At 40.2% G+C, this 23,275-nt stretch overlaps 1 protein-coding gene across 32 annotated transcripts in view; it reads left to right on the top strand.

The window, feature by feature from the left end:
* The window catches only part of MICAL3 (microtubule associated monooxygenase, calponin and LIM domain containing 3), a 168,246-nt gene that overhangs the window by 54,544 nt on the left and 90,427 nt on the right, over positions 1-23,275 (top strand). For all 32 annotated transcript variants that reach the window (XM_085569976.1, XM_085569975.1, XM_085569998.1 and 29 more), the window contains exons 2-8: positions 12,697-13,072; positions 18,613-18,820; positions 20,197-20,313; positions 20,998-21,099; positions 21,627-21,782; positions 22,293-22,393; positions 22,961-23,218. In XM_085569976.1, the coding sequence (XP_085426102.1) occupies positions 12,809-13,072; positions 18,613-18,820; positions 20,197-20,313; positions 20,998-21,099; positions 21,627-21,782; positions 22,293-22,393; positions 22,961-23,218 (1,206 nt within the window). In that variant the 5' untranslated portion in view covers positions 12,697-12,808. The remainder of the gene's footprint in view (positions 1-12,696; positions 13,073-18,612; positions 18,821-20,196; positions 20,314-20,997; positions 21,100-21,626; positions 21,783-22,292; positions 22,394-22,960; positions 23,219-23,275) is intronic.

Below are 23,275 nucleotides of genomic sequence, written 5' to 3'. Positions count from 1 at the left end.
AAACAACACTGTTATCAACACTGTTTCTGGCAGCTCTATGCACACAGGCAAAATTCTGCAACTTTCTTGCCACCTTCAGCTTTCAAGGCTGTAATTCTTTAAAACAGAGGAAGAAGCAAAATTCCATCCATCCTGAAAAGGAAACGGAGTTTCAAATGACAGGGTCACCTCCCTTACACTTCTTCCCACCCCACACAGCTCTTGTCAGAGGACAGAGGGTTACAGAAATGGCTACAGTATCAGCTACTTTCACAGAAATTCAACTTCATGCTGATAAGGGCCTTGACCTGATACTTTTGCACAGCCTTCAGTGAACTTTCAATAAAGCAGTTTTGCTTCACAGGTATATTTGCAGTCATGGTAAGGAGCATGTGATGCTTGGCTTGGCACATCAACTGTGCTTCTTCTGTCATGTCTACATCTATATAGTAATATCAAAGTCCTGCACCACTTTAAGGCAAATCCTAACATGTAGTCTGTTTCTTTTCAGTCTCAGAAAACTGTATTCTCTTAATAAATTGCCTTGAGTAATTGTTTTGGGCTTTTCTTGTTGTAGAGTGCTCTAGAACCCCACTTCCCTGATTTCAAATACTGAGTTGCAGGACAAAAGCCAACACATTTTTCTGCCATCCTGGAGGTGTTCTACCCCATTTTTTAAATATGGATATAAGTAGGTCAGGAAGTAGAGGAGACTGGAACGGCTGATCACAGCCTGTGGGAATCTTCCACATGAGGCTCCCTCCACCAGTCTCCTGGCCCATGGCATTGATATTGCATCTGAAAAGACTGCTGCATCCAAATACCATATTTGTTTCTTTCACAAAAAGACCAAATTGGGTTTAGAAGGGGAAGAAACTAGTCTGGGGGTGAAGGGTTCCTGTTCCTGCTCTTAAAGGATCAGGGCTGTATTTCTCCACCTGTGAGGCCAACTCTACCTTTACAATGGTATTCTGTAGAAGGAACTTGAACTTACAGGATACACATGAAATTAAATTCAATAGTGTGAGACAATTTGATGCCTTTCACTTGGAAATAATCAAGAAAGGAGGAAGAGTGTTTCCTGTGATCAATGAGTACATTAAAATGTATGCTATTTGTGGATTGTAGAGGTGGAAGATGCTGAAGCAATCCCAGAATGGGCAGAAAAGAAAGCCTTAGTCCAAGAGAGCTTGATTTGACCTTAGCATAATGAAGGCCAAGGGGAGATGTGGCATTATCTATAAATATATTTGGGAAGGGAGGGAAAGCTAATGCATAGGTCAGCATCATCTGCACAGGAATAGAGAGGTATAAACTTGGCCTGGAAATTAAAAGAAAGCTCTTGATCATAAAAACAACTGGCTCAGGAAGAAATGTCTGAGTTGATAACAGTGATGAGACATAAAGCATTAATAATCTCACTGGGCACAGTGTGATAAGGGTAGGAAATTGCCCATTTTTATCAGCATTAGATCCTTTTATCTGCTTTTTACTCTTCAAATGAGCATTTCCCTGTTATTCCCTATAGTTACAGAACATAATGCAGAATTTACCACAAAATGTGTGTGCCCAGCCACTGGTATCAGCCAGGGAAGGGAAATGAACTTTCATGATGGCAATGCCCTTAACAACACACTTCAACTTTTGTTCAGCCAGGCAGATGGTCACTGTGGGGCTCTTCCAACTGGAATAGTCTGTTCTATCTTAGAAAATAAACAGGAGTGTTGCAGAAATGAAAGGTTAAAAGCAAACATTGCTTATTACTTGTGGTCGCTCCCAAGTATTTCAAGAACCAAACACTGAAGAGTTTTTTTGTTTGCCTCAGGAAATAAGAAATTTTTCTCTACAGTTAGCTAGATCTTTCAGGTCCATGGAAAAAAACCCATGATAATTTCTGGGATGTATATATGGGAAATGACAGGGAGTGGAGAGTAGACATGGATTTTACTGGTAGCTCTCTGTGTAACAAGAAACAAACCCTTTACATTTTTCAGTCCTCAAATTGGAGAAAACTAAGCTTTCTTAATAGCAGTATTTGTTTCTGTTAGAATAAACTGATAGTAAATATATAGATATTAAATTGTTTACTGCCAGTGAGCAACTAGAGAGAGGGTGTTTTTCAGGTCTTAAAGACCCCAGGTTGTTCTGTGCAGTTAATGCTCTCCAGGAGCATGGTATGGATTTCCAGAAAGCAGCTGCTGTCATGTTATGGTGCTGCTATCACTCTTGCTCATTCCCAGTTTACAGAGCTGTGTTCTGCTACCACTCTATTCTAGCTCACTGTGCCTGAAAGAAGGAGTTGAATAAAATTGAAGAAAATACTTCTTGATTTCAGTATTTTTCTTTTCCAGGTACACCAGCAGCAGCCTGTTGGCATTGTCACTGAGAGTCAGAAGTGACCTGTAGTCTCTTGTGCTCCTTCTTGTCGTATTAAAAGCATTTTGGAAAAGGGTAATTCTGGCTAGTGTTCAAATACAGGATGTTATGGAATAAGAGATTATGGAAATTACACAATTTGAGTCCAAGGTCCAGAACTGAATCATCTGCCAGTGGAAATACTGAACTGCTCACAGGACAGATCCTGGCCTGTGAGCAGCACAGGAGCAAAGCAGTGCCTCAGTCCTGTCAAACCATGCTGGGCAGTCGTTGTTTCACAATGCAGTCTATGAGCATGGTGGGTTTGCCTGTTAATGAAGTGTGCACAGATGTCTTGTACAAAAAGTGCTCGTAGCTCCCTGGGTGAGGGCTCTCAGACCTGGATTAAGCAAAGGGAATGCCCATGCTCCTTCATAGGTCTGCTTTCTCTGCCAGATATCCTCAATTGAACCTTCCAACTATCTGCCTCAGACCCCCAGATATCCTTGCAGAGGAATGGCCTTTATCCAAAGGAGGATGGAATTAAAAAGGCTAGATAGAACAGGCCTTGAGGATAAAAGACAAAGATATGTGTCCTCACTACTAAGAATAAACTCTGCTGATGGCATCTTTTCACTTAGGTTGGATTTAATGTCTGACTAATTCGTACCAAGTCTTTTCATGCCCCCACCAGTGCAGCTGTATTTGAGGAGATTGGTAATGTCTGCCTCTGGAAGTGATGACTGCCATCTTCTTCCAGGAGCTGCTTGCCAGAGCCTCAGGGAAAGGAGAGTAAATCACAGAACCACCTCCACCTCCTTCCTCTCACTGATTTCCTAACAGATTTTCGTTTGCTCCAGGCACGGAGCTTGGCATAGGCTTTGCTGAGAGAGGCATGCTGTGGGTTCCACGGCTGCAGGGAAATTGCTATCTGGGCAATTGAAACTGCTCAGTGTTTACTGAGAGTCAAATGTCCAGCCAAGTGGGGAAGGTGCTGCCTGGTTACTATTTATAACCCATGTACAGTATGTGCAATTGGTATTATCTGATATCTGGAGCTGAACGGAAAGTTCGATGTTGTGGGTTTTGGTTTTGCCATTCTCTGCCTACAGTTTGGATTGCTTTTCAAGATTCTGGTGTATTTTGTAGCACGAGAAAATGTAGACAGAAAACTCCTTGTTCTGTCTGTTTATCAAGATTAAGACAAAATGTTGAACTGGTTATTTGCTTACAATACATTCCTGTCTCCTGGTAAAAGCTTTCCTTGCACCTATGAGGAAAATGAACAATGGGGAAGCATTAGACGCAGCAGTTTGTGTAAGAGACAAACTTTCATGAAGTTGCTAGATTTCATCAGTTGTCATTTGATGGTCTCACAGTTTGTTAGTCGCTAAGGGCTGGATTTTGCTTTGCCTTTTAAAATTATTATCCTTACTGAGGATTGTGGACTATGCCAGAGTGCAAAGGGTTTGTATTTTTATCTTGGAAAGAGGAAAGATTTACGTGACTAAATTTATCAAGGGTTGATACTAATCTAAGTTTAACATACTGTCAAGAACTCCAAAATGTAAGCAAAGTAAGAGTATTTTGAGGAAAGGATGGGATAAAGACTTTTTTTCCCTCTGAAATTAAAGTAATGCCTACAGGAATGCAGCCTAGGAGAGGTTACAGATGAGGTTTGTGGCTTGTGTGGAATAGATCTCAACCAAATGATCTAATTTATGAAATAAAAGTTATAGGATGAATGTGTGGGTGTGTATTCTTCCTGTGACAAATTGGGATTTAACATTGTGTCCATTGAACATGTTCAGCATCTCTCCTGTTATCTAGAAGCCCCATGCCTTTAGAGTCTAATAAATAAGTTTTACTGTGAAAATGAGGTGTAACTCCATAGTGAATCTGACCAAAAAGATAAGCCATGATGGAAAGTAGTCTCCTGGTTTGTTTCAAATCCTGCTTGGTGCCCTGCTCAGACTCTGCTCAGTCAGGAGTGCTCTTGCTGAGGTGTGTAATTCTCCACCTCTGCAAAACAAAATGAAATTGCTTAATTGTGTATTATGGTCTAATCTAGTAACTGGTGTGGGAGTAGAGTACCTGGCTATACATGGCTGCGAAGCCTGTGGGGTGTTCAGAAACAACCTGATCTAACCTAGCTTGAGTTTGTTGTCGTTGCCATTTCTGATTTTAGGTGTGTAGATAGACTGCAGAGCACATATTTTTGTGCATAACTTGGAAGGAGAAAGGAAGGCTGGGATAGTGGTTTGAGTTACAGGAGCAGGGAACACCCATGAGTGGTTATAAACACTGTGGGGTTTTCTTTGGCAGCAGTGAAAGTTTGAGGGTTTCAGCCTTCCCTGGGGGAGCTTAGGTCTTATTGGCCATGGATGGGCTGGGGACAGAGGCAGATTGGAGCATGGAATAGCTGGGTTGCAGAGTGACAAATCACCAGTGACCTCATCTGCAGGTGAGTCTTGAGATGCTGTTCCTGGTTGGACTCTTTTTGTTAAGAGGAAGGAGGTAGAGTTCTGGAGGTCTGGATTCAAGGTCTGATTTTTAAGGTGTTTTTTTTCTTTTTGATTCTGCATGTATCTTTTATGTGGTAATTATACAGGCTAAGGTTGCACCCATGGGTTATAGCAAGATCCCAACCCTTCCTCAACTTGTCCTAGAATAAAGCTTGGGATTTGGGTTTTGTTTTTTTTTCCCCTTTTAAAGTTTAGATGTCTCTAAATGGTGGTTTGTGGGTTGGAGAAATCTTTACTTAGATTTCTCGAATCCCAAAAGAGTCTTGCAAGATGTGTATAGGGAAGAAGAGTCCAAGATTTTAAACTTCCTCTACTTTCTGTAATCAGTCTTGTTCCACAGAAAATGGTTATACATCCATTAAATAATTTGCAATCTGTTTGAACTGCTCAGTGCAGGGGATTTGTGATGCCATACCTAGCTGACTATGTAAAAATGGTGAAATTAGGAATCTTTTAATCCTGTTTTCTAGCTCCCTTGTCATCCACCACTTCCTTTCAGGAAGTGCCTGCCTCTTTTCCACACCCATTACAGCTGAGAATTGGAAGCAGCACAAATAAAACTTGCTTTCCCATGTTCATTTTTTACTGTCTGTAAACTGGAATGTTTTGTGAGAGTCTGGATTTGCCAAACCACTAAGGGGTGAGCCCTGGACTTGAAAGTCTAGGGATCTATCTGCTGTGATTAAAATAAATGCTGGCACAAATGGCCAGTCTTTGAGATTGCTTCTGAGGTGTTAAATATTTATCTTAATGACTGATGCAAATGAAAGGGGCTTTGGTAAATTCAGCCCCTTTGGATCTCTAGGTGATAAGTAATCTTTGACCTATATAAGGGGGAATTGCAGGATCAATTAAGTTGGAAAAGACTTTGAGAGAAGTCCTACCTATGACCCAACACCACCGTGTCACTGAGTGCCATGTCCAGCCATTCCTTAAACACCTCCAGGGACAGTGAGTCCACCACCTCCCTGGGTAGGCTGTTTCAGTGCCTGACCACCCTTTCTTTGAAGAAATTCCTCCTGATGTCCAGTCTGAACCTCCCCTGGCACAGTTTAAGACTGTCTTCCTGTCCTCTCACTCCTCTGGGAGAAGAGGCTGAGCTCCACCTGGCTACACCCTCCTTTCAGGAGGTTGTAGAGAGGGATAAGGTCACTCCTGAGCTTCCTCTTGTCCAGGCTAAACAAGCCCAGCTCCCTCAAGTGCTCCTCACAGGACTTGTGCCTCAGCTTTACCGCCTTTGTTCCCTTCCCTGGCTAATTAGGTGATGAGAGGGAGAGCTGAAGCACAGTAAGCGGAGGGAAGTGCAGGTAAAGAGAAAGCAACAGAGAGTTCTAGACCTTTTCATTCTGTGGATCTCTGAACCATTTTGTGTGCTCAATAAAGATTGGTCATTCTTATCTTCTTGTCAGCTGCAGATCCTATGGTTCTATCTGTCTCTTTGTTCCTGTTGATTATCTTTTCTCCTTTGTGATCACTTCTGTGATCAATGCAGTGTTTGTTTTGGTGTTAGGTTCTGGCATTTCACTTTTGCTTATGTAAGCTTTCACTTACATAAATTTTTGCAAATGGGTTCACATGAGTTTCATTAGAGAATTTCTTTAATGAGATTTATTTTTTTTTTCCAGAATACAAATACAGGCTCTATTTGTTTTCTCCCTGTACCATGGAATGGTTTGGGGTGATCAGTGCAGCAGCAGAATCTGGAGATCTCAGAGGACTTGGTTCACTGGGCTGCAGAGGCTGTTAAAGTGTGTTTGTAACCTCCACTCATTGTTCTGTTCAGAATTTCTACTTGGGGCAGACTAGTGTTCTTGTTCTTTAATGTTCAGTAAAGCTTTTCTCAAAGCTGGTGTTTCTGCTGTTTCTTGTGGGATACACAACATTTTAGCTTGGAAAAATGAATGGGTCCATGTCGTGTATGATGTCAAAAGCTGATATATCGTGCTGTGCTAGGGCAACCAATTTGTTTTATCCCCATTTGAAGTCACAGAAATAAAGTTTTATGAAAATGTCATTCTGGTAATAGGCACTTTCCAAGGGTTATTAGATAGTGTTTGCAGAGCTCTGAGGAAATCCAGCTTGTAAAACTGGGTGGGAACTAATTTTAGGATGCCTTTCTATGTTGAAATGTAACATCAGGAACAGCTTCAAAGCACTTCAGATAAGGGAATTGAACTGTTGTTCTGTTACATCGTGGTGTGAGAATGACACCTATCCTGGTGTCCTACTGTTATTCCCTTATCATCCACTGATACCTCTTCCTTGGTATAATTTCATTTTTTTTTTTCTTCTGGAGAAAAGCATTGATCTGTTTCTTGGTCTCTTTCTTTGTTAGTGTTCATTCAGTGTAGGGAATACTGTGATCAAAGAGTTGTGTATGACAGCAGCAGCAAAGTATGTTTTTTGGGTTCTCATAGAGAAAAGGTTGTATTTTGTAGGTGAACTGCTTTCAGTAGTTGTGTTGTGGCACTGGAGAAATGGTTAGTAACAAGCAATGTACACATTTTTCCTTCTGTACCATAATGTGAATTTGGGAATCAAAATATTTTCTGTATTTGTATGTTTCTGTATTTGTATGTTTCCATGTTCTCGTGTATAATTAACATTTCTTCTCAAGTCAGTACTGGATTGAGTTTTTTTTGACATGAGCATTCTATGAACTGTTTGTGTATGTGCTAAGAAGAGGTTCTTGTATTTGCAGTCAAGTTCATATTTGGTTTCTCTTTCTCCCACTTTTGGCCTAGCTTGGAAGAGGGAGTAGACAGGAAAGCAATGGAGACCCAAAAGACTGCCTCCCATGTGGTGAGCACAAGTCACCAGATCAAGTTTCATGGGTGTATTAAAACAGAGTTTTTTGACAGCTTATGTGCTTGAGTCTTGAATGTTTTGAACAGTAACAGATCTAAATCCCATTTTAAAACATGCTGTGGACAGTGCTGAATGTGCCCCTTTTCCATCTGGTGTAAAAGGGAAGCTACAAACAATGGCAACCACGCCTTTGTCCTCCTGCTTTCCCCTTCTTGGTCTGCGTAATATGGAGCTAACATAGTTGCCAGTTTTGGCTTTAGCTTTTCTTGTCAAAATTGTCCTCCTTTTGCCATCTGTTCCACAGTCTTACCACTGCCCTGAAGCTGCACTTTTTGATACCTGTGATCACTTAGAAAGTCATGAACATATTGTAGAAAATCAATTTTTTCAGTTTCAGCTGAAAGTAAAAGAATGTAAATCTTAGAAATTAAAACAGAGCTTTTTCATTTGTAGGAATAAAGATTTTTTGTGTTTGGCTTCCTAAAGAAGGGAGGCTTACGGGATTGAGCAATTTGTTCATCTGCTTTTCAGTTCATCCTTAATAACTTTTGAACAATTTCATCCAGATTCAACAAAGAATGAGTCTCAAAAGTAATTGGTTTCCTACAAGAAAACTGGATGCTGGGTGGACGAGAGGGACAAATATAGGTGTTCCTACTGTCTGTAGCATAAGCTTAACTGTAATCTGTGTTTAGGCTATTGCTAGCCAAGTTGCAAATGTGTCCTGGCTGCAATTATCTTGGAGTTTGCAGGGCATGTTACTGAGCCTTGTTCAGGCACAAGCTACAGAAGGAGCCATGAAAGGGGGGCAAGGGCATAGGGAATGTTGCTGGAGAGTAGTTTTATGATCATGGATCAGTTTGCTTTCAAATTCCATACAGTATTATCACTTCTTCTTGATGCCTGACATCTCAGAGGTTTCTCTGTCAAGGGTGCATCTGTGGTATTGGTCTGGCTGTGAAATAACTCAAATGTCAGAAAGCACTTACATGGTGCTCAGACAAACTCAGCACTCAGAAGTGCAGCTGGGCAGTTACTTTCGCAGATGTTTTATTCACTCCTGATTTAAGGTAAAGAGAACAAGCTGTGAATATAGATAGAATTAACTCAATAATTTCTGATGGGAAAAGAGAGATGACTGAAAAATACATTCCTGTAATATTTTTTTCCCCCGTCTCCTGTCATTGCTTGAATGAACACTTTGAACAAAATTAGGATGGAAATGTAGAGTGGGTGGTGACTCATATAATGGGGATTTATTTGCCTGAAATGTATAAGCCCTGCATTTGCAACACTTGCTGCAGAACTTCAATTTGTACAACTGAATTCATTATGTGTAGAATTTGCAAAATCTTCTCTTATCTCTTGCCTTTGGCAGAAGTAGGGCACTGGGCTTTCTTTCTCGTGTATGCATTTGATAAAATATTCATATTCCTGCATCTGTGGTGACTGTGGGAAGGAACCACCACCTGGAATTATTCACTGCCTGCGTCTCTGTTTTCCTTTGGTTTCTTTTGTCCTGGGTAAGTACTGGAGATCCTGAGGGTACTTGGAGCCATGAGTCGGTGACAACCTCCTGCTATTATTGTAAATAGCAACGTGAGCACTGTTCTTGCATGCGTTTTTCCATGGGCTTTGTCTCACCCAGCTCTGAAGCCAAGGAATTCACAGAGCATCTGAGTCAGCAATCAGCTGCCTCGAGACAAAACATGCAGGATACTGCAGACTTGCAGAACAGCCAGCAAGGCACACAAGTACCCTGGAAACCTAGCAAATAATTCTTGCCTGCCCTTGCTTACCTCCTGTAATTTCCATGTTCTCTGACGTGTTGCTCTTGGGTTCCAAGGGCTCAGGGTGTTTACACCAGGAATGCAGAGTTCTAGGGAGTGACCTAATGTGGTGACTGAAGCTTCAGTGTTTCACCTGTGGGCATAACTGATTTCCCAGGCTGTGTGAAATGGGATTTGGGCAGAGCTGCCATGCTAAGGTCCCCCTTGGAATGTGCTGGCTCAAATGACCTACTTTCTCCAGGTTTGGCTGCTGGCTCGGCAAACCTCGGATACACAGCTTCCTGGAGTGAAAGGATATTATAGTTAATATCCATGTGTTTTGTGGGGTCGGTGGTTGGAGCCAGGGACAACACACACCCCAATGTCCATGTGGCAAAAGAGCAAGTTTATTGTATGAAACCCTGTTTATAACAGTCATTGTCTGTTCCTTGACTCCTCCCAGCTCCCAGACCTGTGAGATGTCTCCAGCTTAGGATGGAACAGAATTCATTGAGGATCCTTTCTTTCAACCCAGGGGCTGGTTTTTCTCTCAACCCAGGGCCAGCTAAGTTTCTTATTTATAGCCAAATTAATTGTCCAGTACAAGCCAGCTTGTACTGTGATATAAGGTGATAAAAAGAGGTTGGGTTTTAACTTTGGGGTCTTTTAGCAGTGCAAAACCAATGCTGGTTCACTTCCTTGCTGAAAAACTGTGGGAGAAGAAAGACTAAGAAATTATCCCTATGCTGTCCTTACATCTGGGTATATCAGTAGTGGAATGTGTACTAACAGACCCAAATTGTGACTCCACTTAATTTAGGTCACGTAACTTGTATTGCTTTTTCTGAAGAAGTCTCAGTCATCCAAAGCGCTGGTGTAAAGTGAATATTTGGGTGGTAGAGTGGGGGTGCAAGAAGCGGGGGGAACATAAGAGTATTCAGCCTGGAATGCTGTGCTGATTAATTAGGCATATGACTTTAGACTGTAGGTATTTTATTGTGTTTGTATGACACAGAGATACCGAAATTACTCCTTCAGCATTAGAGGTGTTTTGTTGGAGTGCATTATAATATTCTTCTCGAGAACAAAAGAGGAGACACAGGCCTTCAGTACCTGGTTGGACCAGAAGAGAGGTGGAGAGGGTTTTTTAACAAGGACATGAATGATAGGACAAGGGAGAATGGCTTCCAACTGTTATAGAGCAGGTTTAGATTGGATATTGAGAAGAAGTTCTGGGCACTTGGACACTGGCACAGGTTGCCTAGAGAAGCTGTGGATGCCCCATCCCTGGAAGTGCTCAAGATCAAATTAGACGGAGCTTTGAGCAGCCTGGTCTAGTGGGAGGTGCCCTGTCTTGGTGCAACACAACAGTGTCCCTACCTATGGCAGGGCTTTGTGACCTTTAAGGTCTCCCTTCCAAACCAAACCATTTCAGGGTTCTGTGACTTAGGCCTCTGTAGCAGTGCAGTGGTTTCCCTGAGGTGCAAGCCTGGAGCATGTTTCTGGCTTCGCAACAGTAAAGTTAAGATGGATAATAAGGAAAGCAGTTCCAATTTGCTTAGTGAGCAGTACTGATATGGATATGGGTATCACTATCAGCCAGTTAGAAAAACAGCTTCATGGGTACTGAGTCCTCTAAGGTGGTTGTCTTAATAAAGTCAGAATTGCATTCTGCACTATAACCCACTGTTGTACTTTGACTTCTGTACTTTCACTGTTAAAACTTCTATTTTTAAAAAGTACCAGTTTGTGGCTGTTTGTAAAGGTTTCCAGGTCTCCTTTGCCCTTTCTAAACATAAACAATAAACACCATGTTAGGCTGAAAAGCAGGAGTGCCCAAATAAACTACTGGAGAGCTGTCATATGGGAGGGGAAGAGACATGAGCTGTAATGTTTGGCTTGGCTTCCTGTCTGCTGGAAGCAGGAAAAGAGCTGGTAAGAATCTAAGAAGTTTTTTCCAAGTCCACATATTTCCCTTTTTACCTTAATACCCTTTGCAAAAAACAAACAAACAAACAAACAAAAAAAACCCAAAAAAAAAACACATCCAAAAAAACAAAGGGCAAAAAACACCTCAGAAGTGCTTTCACTTCCATAGTTTGTACATATGTTTCCATGGTGCCTTCATATCTAAGGCAAACAGAACTATTCTTTCTCAGCAAGCAGGGTAATTTAGAGTATGTACTTTGTGGTATTTCTAAATGAAAGAAAAAGGTTTATTCTATATAAAAGAGAGAGAGAGAAGAAGAAGAGCAAATACCTATGCTTTAAACAAAATCTCTAATTGTGATCCAAACAATTCTGTAGATCTCCAGCCTGCTTCTGAGGGATCCCAGAACCGAGCAGCAGAGCTCATTACAGCAGATCTGCCCCAGCAGATTAAAATAGACCCCAGCTACCACCTAAAATTTTCTATGGACCTGTGTATCAAAAGAAATTGAGAGCCACAGAAGAGTGGAATTAGTATGGGAATCTTAGAAGAATCATGCACCAGCCATGTTTCACTCTTAGGCTGCTCCTTTATGGACAGAATTATATGTATAGGCTTTAGGAAAGGAAAATGTTTATACTGCTTCATGCAACACAGACAGGCTTCCTTTATTCAGCCTTGACTTATTTTTCTAAGAAATGGATTGCTATTAGCAGGTTTAACTAATTTTTAAGATCACAGTAGGCATCACTGCAAAAACCAGAGTTGGCAAGGACTCTATATCAGCTTCTGCTATGCCATCCTCTCTTATCTCTATTTATTGTGACCAAAGACATGTGTCTTTTTAGAATGAAGACACAAAAGTTTATTTTACTGATGGAGTACTGACTCTGGAAGTGTTTTGTGTCAGTAGCATGTTTAACACCAGCCCATAGCCATTGCTGTGGTGTTACACAGTAACTGCGACATAGTAGGTCTGCCTGTTCTGTTTTACAACCTCTGCCCTCATGCAGATATCATGTAACATCTGCCTGTTTACTTGTAACTTCTCTGCTCTTCATGCAGAATGAGTTTTGATGAAACTTCCAAGACACTGGCTCAGGTTAAACTATTTTGTGATTTAACAGAGATGTGGGATGTGCTGCTGTCTGCAGCGAGGCTCAGTGAACTCTGGAAGCCTGCTCTTCAGTTAGCTTGGGTAGAAATCCTTGGGATATCAATCCAACTGAGGGCTGACTGGGAATCTGGGCTCTTAGTTCAGCAAACATAGACAAAATTTTGGAACGAAAAAGAGCAAGTTCAGTTACTCTTTCTTCTTTTTGTTTTATAGGTTAAGAATGCTTGTAAGGCAGAGGTGAAAGTGGCTCAGCAGAACAACATCAGGAAATCTGGCAGACTGGAAGAGCACAGCTGCCCCCCTGGGCAGCTGCCACGTGTGAAGCATGGAGGAAAGTAAAAATGAGAAGGTGAACCAGGCTCATGTTCTCTTCGACAGATTTGTCCAGGCTTCCACCTGCAAGGGGACTCTCAAGGCTTTCCAGGAACTCTGTGACTACTTAGAGCTAAAGCCCAAGGACTATCGTTCCTTCTATCACAAACTCAAGTCCAAGCTCAATTACTGGAAAGCCAAAGCCTTGTGGGCCAAATTAGATAAAAGAGGCAGCCATAAGGACTACAAGAAGGGGAAAGCATGCGCCAACACAAAGGTAAGAGGTTCAGTCACCATGGTCCAGGCAGCTATTTCCCAATCCCTCTGGAATACACAGTAAAAAGGTGTGGATGTAGAACAATATTGTCTGGTGTCACTGTAAGCCCAGGGACGTTTCAGGAGTGTTCTCACAATTTTAGCATTTGATCAGCAATCAGAAATTCCTTTTGTCACCACAAGATGTGACTACCCACTTGAATGTATTTTATTTTGTATTTTATTCAGGAGGAGCAGCCAGCAAGTTCTTACATTATAAGTTTTTGTGGCATTGGTCCTATAGATAGGTAGCTTGGAAAATCTTAATTGGTAAACCTTGGTTGACTCCTTTTTGCATTTTGACAGTAATAGGAATGTGTGCTGTTGGAGTTTAGGATACAAAGTATGCATGTTTGGAAATTTCCAGTTGTAATTTGAAAATGCTCATAACTCTCTCAAGAAAACGGAACTTTTCTGCCAATTTGGCAAAAAAAGACTGTTTCCTGTTATTTAGAAAGTGATCAATTTTATTCTAAGTTCAGAGGAAAAAAAATGCTGTGGAAACTCATACCAATTTTTTAAAAGATTTATATGTGTGGTATTTACTTCAGGAATTCGTGCTTTTACACATACACACAGAGAATTTTGCCTTTTTTTTTTTTTTAACCTCAATTATTGTGAGTTGGCATTTATGTGCTGCTGCTCTTGGACAGTGCAGTTTGAAAGCAGTTCTTTCTATCATTTATTGAAATGTGACTAGAATAGGTTGGTTTTGTGAATAATCAAGCAAATAAAGAAGCAATTTTTTTTTTTTCAAAATAGACAAATAGGGCAGAATAGGATAAAATTAGAACAGGATTCTGTCCTCCTTCATCAAAGACAATAGATGCTGCTCCTTCTCTTGAATAGTCACCTTTTGAGGGAAGGAAGTACTTTAACTGGAAGAATTAATGACTAATTCCTCAGTATGGAATTGAGGGAGAATATATCTTGTTTAGAGAATGTAATTTCAGATCTGTGGACTTATATTTTTCCCCAACTGGATATTAGAAAATTATATTATTTTCTTAATTGTTTATCTTGTTTCACTTTCCAGTGGCCATTTTAATGATGATGGAGGCATTTATAATGAATTACTCTTGATAAACTCTGAAAATCAAGCAATTGGGCACTGTTGGTAGTCAAAGTGGGCAGTAGCTTCAACACCCCAAAAATCCAACCACTGTTAAAGTTTACATTTTTCAGGCAACATAAGAAAGAAAGAATTTACCAGAAAATAAATGTAATAGGTTTTGTGCTGAGGAATATATCTTCCAAATTCTACAAGCATAATGGAGAAAAATTCTAAATTTTTTGCAAAATTGATCGCCCTGGACGTTCATTCGATTCAGGAATTCCTCTTACTTGGAATGAAACATAATGGACTGAGCTGAACTACAATATTTAAGTCTGTGAAATGAGGATAGGTGGTTTATGTTTTTATGACAAACAGATGAAAGGAATAAGATGTAGAGGTTTTTAACTTATTTGAGTAATAGACTGTAAGAGTGATTTTTTTAACACCGTGGAAAACGTTGGTTCAGTAATAGAGATGAAACATTAAAGAAGGGATTTAATGGGCATCTAAGTGGGTAGTGCTTGATTGTGAGAGCATATGAAAAACCAGATGTGAGTGGAGGGTGACATCCAGCTATGAAAGGCATTCAGAAAATCGAGTGTGACATTGATATGACTAGGAAGTGGTGATCTGAGTTTAGAAGGACATTAGAGCTCCATTTGGTTGTATTTGGCTTAAATTAACAATTAGGCAGCCACAAGGAAATGTCAGAAAGGTAGAGATTTTAGCTTGGCCAAAAGTAGCCAACTCTCAAGCTGGAGGTTTTGTGAATTGAAAGCTCTGGCAAAGCTGATGAAACCATTGTCTCTGATGAGGTGATGCAAAGACAATTTCTAGAGCAAGATGACACGAGATCATGGGTGAAGCCCCCTGGGAAGTTGGCAGTGAGAGGAATGAGAGAAATGAGAGTCCTTCAGATAAGGTGCTCTGAAAGAATAACTGGAGACCCAGAGGAGTACAGAGGCTCAATAGTCATCAGAAATGGGTGTGCTTTGAGTAAATACATGCCACCAAGTGTCTTTAAAACCTCTCTTCAAGTACAGTTATGAAGTGGGTAAAAGGAGTAAAGCATCCTGGGAGTGATGTTTGACTGAAGAGGTTGCTAGGGATTTTGTATTCTCCAAAAGCTTAAGCTATTTCATACACCAAAGGCAAGTTAAAGGGAGTGAGAATGGAACTGGAGAACTGGGATCAAGAGAGTTGTTGTAGAAGGAGCATGTGGTGGTGAGATAAACAGAGAGGCTCATGAGCTCATGTGGGACTGTCCCTCATTAAACGAGAGAAAAACCTCAGAACTTCCTGAGGTTGGTCTGAAGGATCACGGTGATGGGACTTGGCAATGACTGTAGTGGACATATTTTTTAAACCAAATTTTACCATGTATTCCTCTTATCTTTTCATATATGTTTCTATTAATTTCTTGTTTTCTTTCCAAATAGTGTCTGCCATTAAATGTTTAAATTTACTATACTCCTAAGAGGTAATCATAACTATTTAAAGCAGAGGCCTTTTGAAAACTGAGTCATGTGTGATTTGATGTTTCCTAACTCACTTGGCTTTATATTCCTAATGTTTAATGTAATTTGCAAACTGCTGATGAAAAGGTACAGAAATTTAAGTGGGCATGTGGAGATGATAGAATTTAAAATAAATATTAGGGTTTTATCCATGTCAGAATAGAAGTCAGTAATTTCTTGAGGAAGCCTGGCTTCTGTACACTTGAACATAAACCAATTCTGAAGTTTTCATACTTTGTAGGATAGCTCTTAATTAATTGCCCATTTAAAAATTGTTCAGGGATGAGGTGCTCTGCCTGGAGCTGAGCAGTTTGTGCACATGGCCAGCATCCAGGCTAACCAGAATGCAGATAATCAGAGTTCATGGAAGTGTCTTGGACGTGATGGGTTGTTCAAATGTAAATAGTTACAAATGGTGCTTTCTCTCCATTGGTTATAAAGAGAATACAGCATTTCAGTTTGCATTTGATATTCTATTACCATGGCATTGTTATTGGAAACTTGATATAATCTGTCTGAAAGATCTTGAGCAAGAAGTGTTTTTGAGGGGTGAGCCAGCTTCAGTGCAAGGAGTTGCTGCAATTGCTTGGAGTCACTGAAGGGAAAGGGAACAAGGAATAACAGTAGCTGCCTTTATTTGGTTGTGCTTGGCATGTCATGGAGTTACTGTTGACTGCGAGTACCAGAACGTGGGTTTTTATGAGACATCTGACACTGGAAGAAGCACTATAGGTAGAAAATAATGTTTTCTGGTTTTAATTGTGCTTAGAATTTATGTTTTATAATTACATAATTTAATGTTGCTTAAAATTTGTGTTCTATAACAACATAATTTAATGTTTTTGTGATGGAATTTATAAAATGCAACTTCGACCATAAATTACTTGCATGAGTATTATACATTCAGAATATACAGAATCTTAATCTAAATCTGAGTGCTTTTAACCACATCCTACTATGAGAGCAGGGAGGAAGGATAGAGAGGAATAAACCTTTTAAGTTCCTGTGACAAAGTTTCAGGCAACTAGCTTATAATTTAATAAAACCTGAGTTGGAATAGTCTGATTTTAGTCCAATTCCTTTGCTGTTGTGTACTCCATCATAAATATTTTATATGTGGAAATTTGTCAAAGAATGAAAATCACCGAATTCAGTGTGTTCTTTTTGCTTATTGAAATCCAGGCTCTTTGAAGATTGTAGTTGTCAGCCAAGGAAAATTATTACCTGAATAAGTATGATAATACTGAGCTGATTTTCTGAAAAGTTTAAAAAAAGATAGACAAGGTGATGTTTGGGAGTTACATTTACCTACAAAGAAAGCAATATTAAATTGGAAGAATATAGTAGATCCTAACTGAGGATCCCTTATATCAAATTACAAGATAGACACCTGTTCAATACACAATATTATTTAGGTATTTATTAGTTCAGAGGGTGTGCCTTTTGTCCCAAATGCTTTCAGGTTCCTGAAACTACTAAAGCAGTGGTGTTATTCTTCCCTTCCCTTTCCTCTAGACTTGGATCTCTGCCCTCAGATTTATGTGACTTCTTATCTTATTCAGTAGTCCTACGTGGAATTTGCATGTCGTAACTATATCATCACTGCTGTAACTGGTTTTCCATCATTCAGGCTTTACATTTGCAGTTTCATGGTGCTTGCAGAGTTTATACCCCAGCGAATAAGTGGTGAGAATGTAGCAGCCTGTAAATATTGTCAGATGGGGATGACCACTGAACACAAAGTTTTACTTTTGGGGATTGGTTGTTTATCAGAACACTGGCTCATAGTTAAATTTTGGCATAATTAAGAATTCCTCAAAGAGCTTCCTTGTGCAGCCATAAGGATATGGAAAAGAATCACACGGCAGCAGCAGCAGCCACCTCTGTAACAAGGTCTTTATTCCACATCTCTGGTTTACTTGGTAGAAACCAAAGTACAATATGATGAAGAAATGGACTGTGTACTGTATTTATGTGACTGCACATACCAACACTTTCTCTGTGGACCTCGGTTTCTGTGGCTAAGAAGTGTCTCCTGACTATCTTGGGTTTTTAATCTAAAAGTATTTTGCTGCATCATTCTGTTCTCAGAAGGTACTTCAACACTCGACAGGCACGTATTTTACATTCTCGAGTTGTTTATTAGCATCTGATGGTGTTCGTGAGCAGAGTGGGAAAAGATAAGAGAAGGTGAAAGGCCTTTCATATGACAAAGGTTGGATTGGAGAAAAGATTTGTCTGGTTGCACAAAATTTTTGTTTACGTGCGTTCACTTCCCTGAAGTCTCCTTTGCTACAGTAGTGGAAGCACAAAAGCACCACCAAAGGCATAAATTATTGTGCTCTGACTTGTCTAATCTGTGTTATTCTGTTACTCTAAATGATGGTGTTTATAAAAACATTAGTGTCTTGTGTCTGTCTTCTGTAACTGTTGCAATGCTACTGAAGATATTCTTAAAAAAGGCCAGCTCAGGGTTTGGAAGATGAGAGGAAAACTTGTCACTGTTTTTGTTTTTTTTTGGGGGTTGTTTTAATTTTTTGCTTCAATTTTTATAGAAAAAAAAAAAAAAGCAATGTGGGAAGGAGAAGCCTTCAGAAGTATTGCTGTTCTCCAGGTACTTATGTAGCTTGCAGAGTATAACTGGGCAGCTCTTCTTAAAGCAAGGGTTGCAAACAAGCACACAGTTTTACTTGCCTGCTTCCTGAGTCTTTTCACTGCTCTGCAATATACTTAATTTTCAGGTTGTGCTTTCTGCTTATCAATGGCAGACCTTGGCAAGTAGAAACAGAAAGACTGTTCTGAAATTTCAGCTTATGTTTCAGACAAAGAGCACTTCTTCCTAAGAGCTGTGGGACACGCGGAAGTTGCTGCAGGAATACCCATTTCCTCCAAGGACTGTCCAGTTACTCGGTGCTGGTTGTTTTGCAGTGTCTGATCATTGGGGCTGGACCCTGTGGCCTTCGCACAGCCATCGACCTGTCCTTCCTGGGAGCCAAGGTGGTGGTCATAGAGAAGAGGGATGCCTTCTCCCGCAACAATGTGCTGCACTTGTGGCCCTTCACCATCCACGACCTGAGGGGCCTCGGCGCCAAAAAGTTCTACGGCAAATTCTGCGCAGGATCCATAGACCATATCAGTAAGTACAGCCAGGGATGGACGCAGCAGCACTGCTTCTTCCTGGGGGAAAGAAGGTGGGAATGAAAATTCAGCCTACAGCAGTCCCCACTCTCAAGTTTTTATGGTACAACACAGCATTACTTTTGCATTGTGCATTCTGGGCTAGTCATGAGATGAGAACATGTAGTGTTTATCTGTCATCTCTTAGACATTCCTAAGGCATAGCTTCTTCCCTCACTGAAAAGTACAATTAAAGCCCAATTTTTCTTTTTTATTTTTAAATGGATAATTTTTCTGTTTTTTGCTGATACATTCCTGCAGCTGCCACATTATTCTGTATCTCTTGAGCAGCATGTAAAGAAAAATTAGTGCATGCTTTTGAAGACTCTTGAGAATTTCAGTCTGAAGAAAGGAGGTACAGTTTTGGATTTGTTAGTTTTCAGAAGAGTGTGAAGATATGTTTTGATTAAATAGATGTTTATGCATTAAAATTGAAAACAATCTTGATGATTGTAATAGTCTGTTAAATCAATCCTCTTTGAAAGCTGAACACTTTGGTGGAGTAGGAGTTATTTTTCTTTTCTTTTTTCTTCCCCAAAATTCACTGTACATGACACAGCCATGTGTTGCCCACCAGTCTGTGTTCTCTTTTTTTTTTTAATTTGGCAACAAATGGTAAAACTGGAAGATTTCTTTGTAACTTCAGCCTTGCAGATTGCTTTTTCCTTGTAATTTCTTTTCATTTTTATTCTTCCAGTCTTTATGCATTTTGTCTTATTTTATATATCAGCACAGCTAAAATTTAGGGTTTAGGTGAAGGATTTTTTCATTTTGGCATCTGAAATATGACAGGTATTTTCCTTCAAATTAGTTGAGTTTGCATGCTGTAATTTTCATTCTCATTGCCAAAGTGGCCTGAAAAGGAAAGAGGTGGTAAGGAGCTTTCTATGCCCTCCCTAACCCAGAGGTGTTGGGATGGAGGTGCAGGCCATTATTAAAGCCAGGCTGATCCAGTGGCTCTTTGCCATCTGTGACAAGTGCAGTCATGCCTGTGCCGTCTTCCCTCCCTCTCCTGCAGCTTGTGTCCTGATTATTACCCTTGTTGCTGATTAGGGGACTGAAACACCAAAAATTACTTTTTATACTTTGAAAAGAGTTGGTTTTTCAGCTGTGTTGAATTTTCTTAACATGCTGTGATATCACACACCAGTGGTGCCTGGATGAAGTGCTGGGAACATGCTGGGGAAGAAGAAAGTAGCAGCTGGCCTTTAAGTCAGGGTATCGGTAATGTCACACAGACACACATGGCCACTTGTGCTCTTTTTTTTTCTATTTCTTTATAATCTGCTTTTTTTTTTTTTTTTTTTTTTTTTTTTTTTTTTTTTTTTTTTGCAGGTATCCGTCAGCTCCAGCTGATCCTTTTAAAGGTTGCCTTGATCTTGGGAATAGAGATCCATGTCAATGTGGAATTTCGGGGGCTCGTTTACCCTCCAGAGGACCAGGAGAATGAAAGCAAGTAGCACTGAAATGGGCAGTAGAGAAGGGGGATGTTGTAGTAGGATATACAAGATACACTCCTTAACTCTGCTTATAACATTAAGTCCTTTACTCATACTCCATTAATAAGAATAGTTATTAATCCATTTTAGCTTGGATTTTTAGTAGGATTTGTTTTTCCTAGTGACAAATCCAAATTACTTACTGTATGGAACAAAGTCACCAGAAGGACTACACAGAAATAGACAGAGACATGGTAAATTGTAATTGCTTCTAAAATACTTAAACCTATTACGTAACATTTTGAAACAACTCCTTTCTTTGCATTCACTGAGCATATTTATATTGGCGAATGATCCTTGGTTATGCTTTTGGTATCGCTGTGAAACCTGTTCTCTGATCACCACAGGAGGTGTAGCTTACTTGTTTTTTGGCTTTTTATTAATTGTATAGGAAGTAGAGAAGTTTGTAGGGGCCCTTAAAGGAATTAGGGGAGTTTTACAGAGCTGTGTCTGCCTCTGATTCATGTGGAGCTGCTGCACAGTTCAGTAATAACCCTGTCATCACTGTTGCTGTACCGCAGGGTTTCTTGACTGATCATGTGTTGAAGGATTTACTGATAGTAAGAACTGGTTCTATCTAATTTTTTTCTATTATTATTGCCATTTATATTGTCATTAACTTGGAGTTTATCTACAGGAATAGGTTGGCGTGCACTGGTCCATCCCAAAACCCATCCAGTGTCTGAGTACGAGTTTGAAGTAATCATTGGAGGGGATGGCAGGAGGAACACCTTAGAAGGTAATGGTTCATAATTCACCTCCAAACAGAACTTACCTTAAACTTGTTAGAATGAACATCTGGAAAGACACTCGACAAATGATAGGGAGATTAAAAGTCCATGTAAAAATCCATTTATAGCAGAGATGTGGGTGGTCTTTTTTTTCTTCCTCTAAACGAATAGAGACATAAGGGTTTTTGATCTGGATAATTTTTCCTACATTTTTTCTTTAGTTGAGTAGTATTGCCTTCCTACCTTTGGGTGTAGGAATTGAGGTGTTGAGTATTATTCTGTGTAGCAGAGAATCCCTTTTTTTTAATGGAAATTGCAGCTTTAGGGACAGAGATGAAAGATGAGGTGGTGGGGAGATTTTTCCCTAAATAGCACTTTTCTGATGAAGCAATTGTTCTTTCCTCTGTGAAGGAGTTTGTAACTCGTCAGTTACCTTCTCTCCCTTTACTTTCTGAATGCACCTGTCTGTTTTATACTGAGCCTTCTCTGAAGGTGTGTTTGCTTTTTCAGCATTACAACTTTATCCTTCCTGTAGGGTTTCGCCGAAAAGAATTCCGCGGTAAACTTGCAATTGCTATCACAGCAAACTTTATCAATCGCAACACCACGGCTGAAGCCAAAGTAGAAGAGATCAGTGGTGTGGCCTTCATCTTCAACCAGAAGTTCTTCCAGGATCTCCGAGATGCCACAGGTTTGCCAGCAGTTGACAGATTTCCAGTGAAATAGAAACTGTATAATTACAATTTTGCAGCTCAGATTTGTGTGTTCGATCAAGAAACAAGCATCTTGTGCAAGGTGGTCAGTCAGTGCTGCCTCTGAAATATGACTTCCCTGTTTTTCAGCTGTTCTGCTGTACAAAGCAGATGTGTGTCATTTTGATTCAGAAGTGGGGAACTTAGGGTTTTCAGAAGATCAGAACCCTAAATGGGAAGAAGTCATGAATCCAGAGTTGTACTCTTTGCACTCCACATCTGAATGCAAACCTTAGAGTTAAGATAAATGGATTTTTTTAAAAGAGGTGACTTTATGCAAGTGTAATGTGCTGTGGTTTTGTTGACAGTTCAGAATTTAAAGTCACCCAGAACATGGTATTCTCTTTTTCTAACCATGCAGTTTCAATTTACTTTCTTCTGGTAGAACTTTTGTTGCACATAACTCCTAACTTGTTCCTTCACTACTATGTCTTTTGTTCTGTCACAAGGCATTGACTTGGAGAACATTGTCTACTACAAAGATGATACACACTACTTTGTCATGACTGCCAAAAAGCAGAGCTTGCTGGATAAAGGAGTGATACGGCATGTGGGTATTAACTTCTCCTGTATTCTCTGTAAGCTAAAATTGTGGTGATAATTTACTTTTTGTAAGGTGAAAGTAGGAAAATGTGCTTTTCCTCCATCACATAATGTTTTTCTACAGTTGTTATTTTAGAACATGAATGTAATTGTGTTCTAAAAGGCAGTTAATGCCCTCCTGAAGTATCTTAAACCATCAGATGAGTGTTACAAAACCTGTCGTTTTCAAATTTGTCTCCTTTTGTAGATTTGGGAATTTTGTTTATGCTAAGATAAAATATGCTGAAGAAATATTTAATAGCTTAGTTGAGCTTCCCTCATTTTATGGGAATGAAAAATGCTCAAAAGTTTCTTAGCCCTTTCACAGAAAGAAACGCAAGCAGGACTGATTACTGTTTGCAATAAAAATCTATAGATTTTATCCTGGAAGCATTAACATAAGAATGAAAGAAATTAGCAGGCAAATTAGCATGAGTGGATTTGTCAGAATTTTAATGCCAACTTCTGTATATACCAATCTTAAGATAAACTTGTGGATTTGACCGTGGCACTTTAACTTTGCTGGTTTCGGCAGGACCACGCCGACACAGAGGTTTTACTCTCCCGGGAGAACGTGGACCAGGAGGCTTTGCTGAACTATGCCAGGGAAGCAGCAGATTTCTCCACTAACCAGCAGCTGCCGTCGCTGGACTTTGCCATCAACCACTATGGGCAGCCTGACGTGGCCATGTTTGACTTCACGTGCATGTACGCGTCCGAGAACGCGGCCCTGGTGCGCGAGCAGAACGGCCACCAGCTCCTCGTGGCACTGGTCGGGGACAGCCTCCTGGAGGTTTGTGTTCAGCTTCTCGGGTGTAAGCTCTGAATGAGCCAAACCTTTGCACCAGCA

The sequence above is a fragment of the Lonchura striata genome, chromosome 1A, assembly GCF_050655825.1.
Source record: "Lonchura striata isolate lonStrDom1 chromosome 1A, ASM5065582v1, whole genome shotgun sequence".
In the NCBI taxonomy this organism is placed as follows: domain Eukaryota; kingdom Metazoa; phylum Chordata; class Aves; order Passeriformes; family Estrildidae; genus Lonchura; species Lonchura striata.
This window is presented reverse-complemented; position numbering and strand designations above follow the sequence as displayed.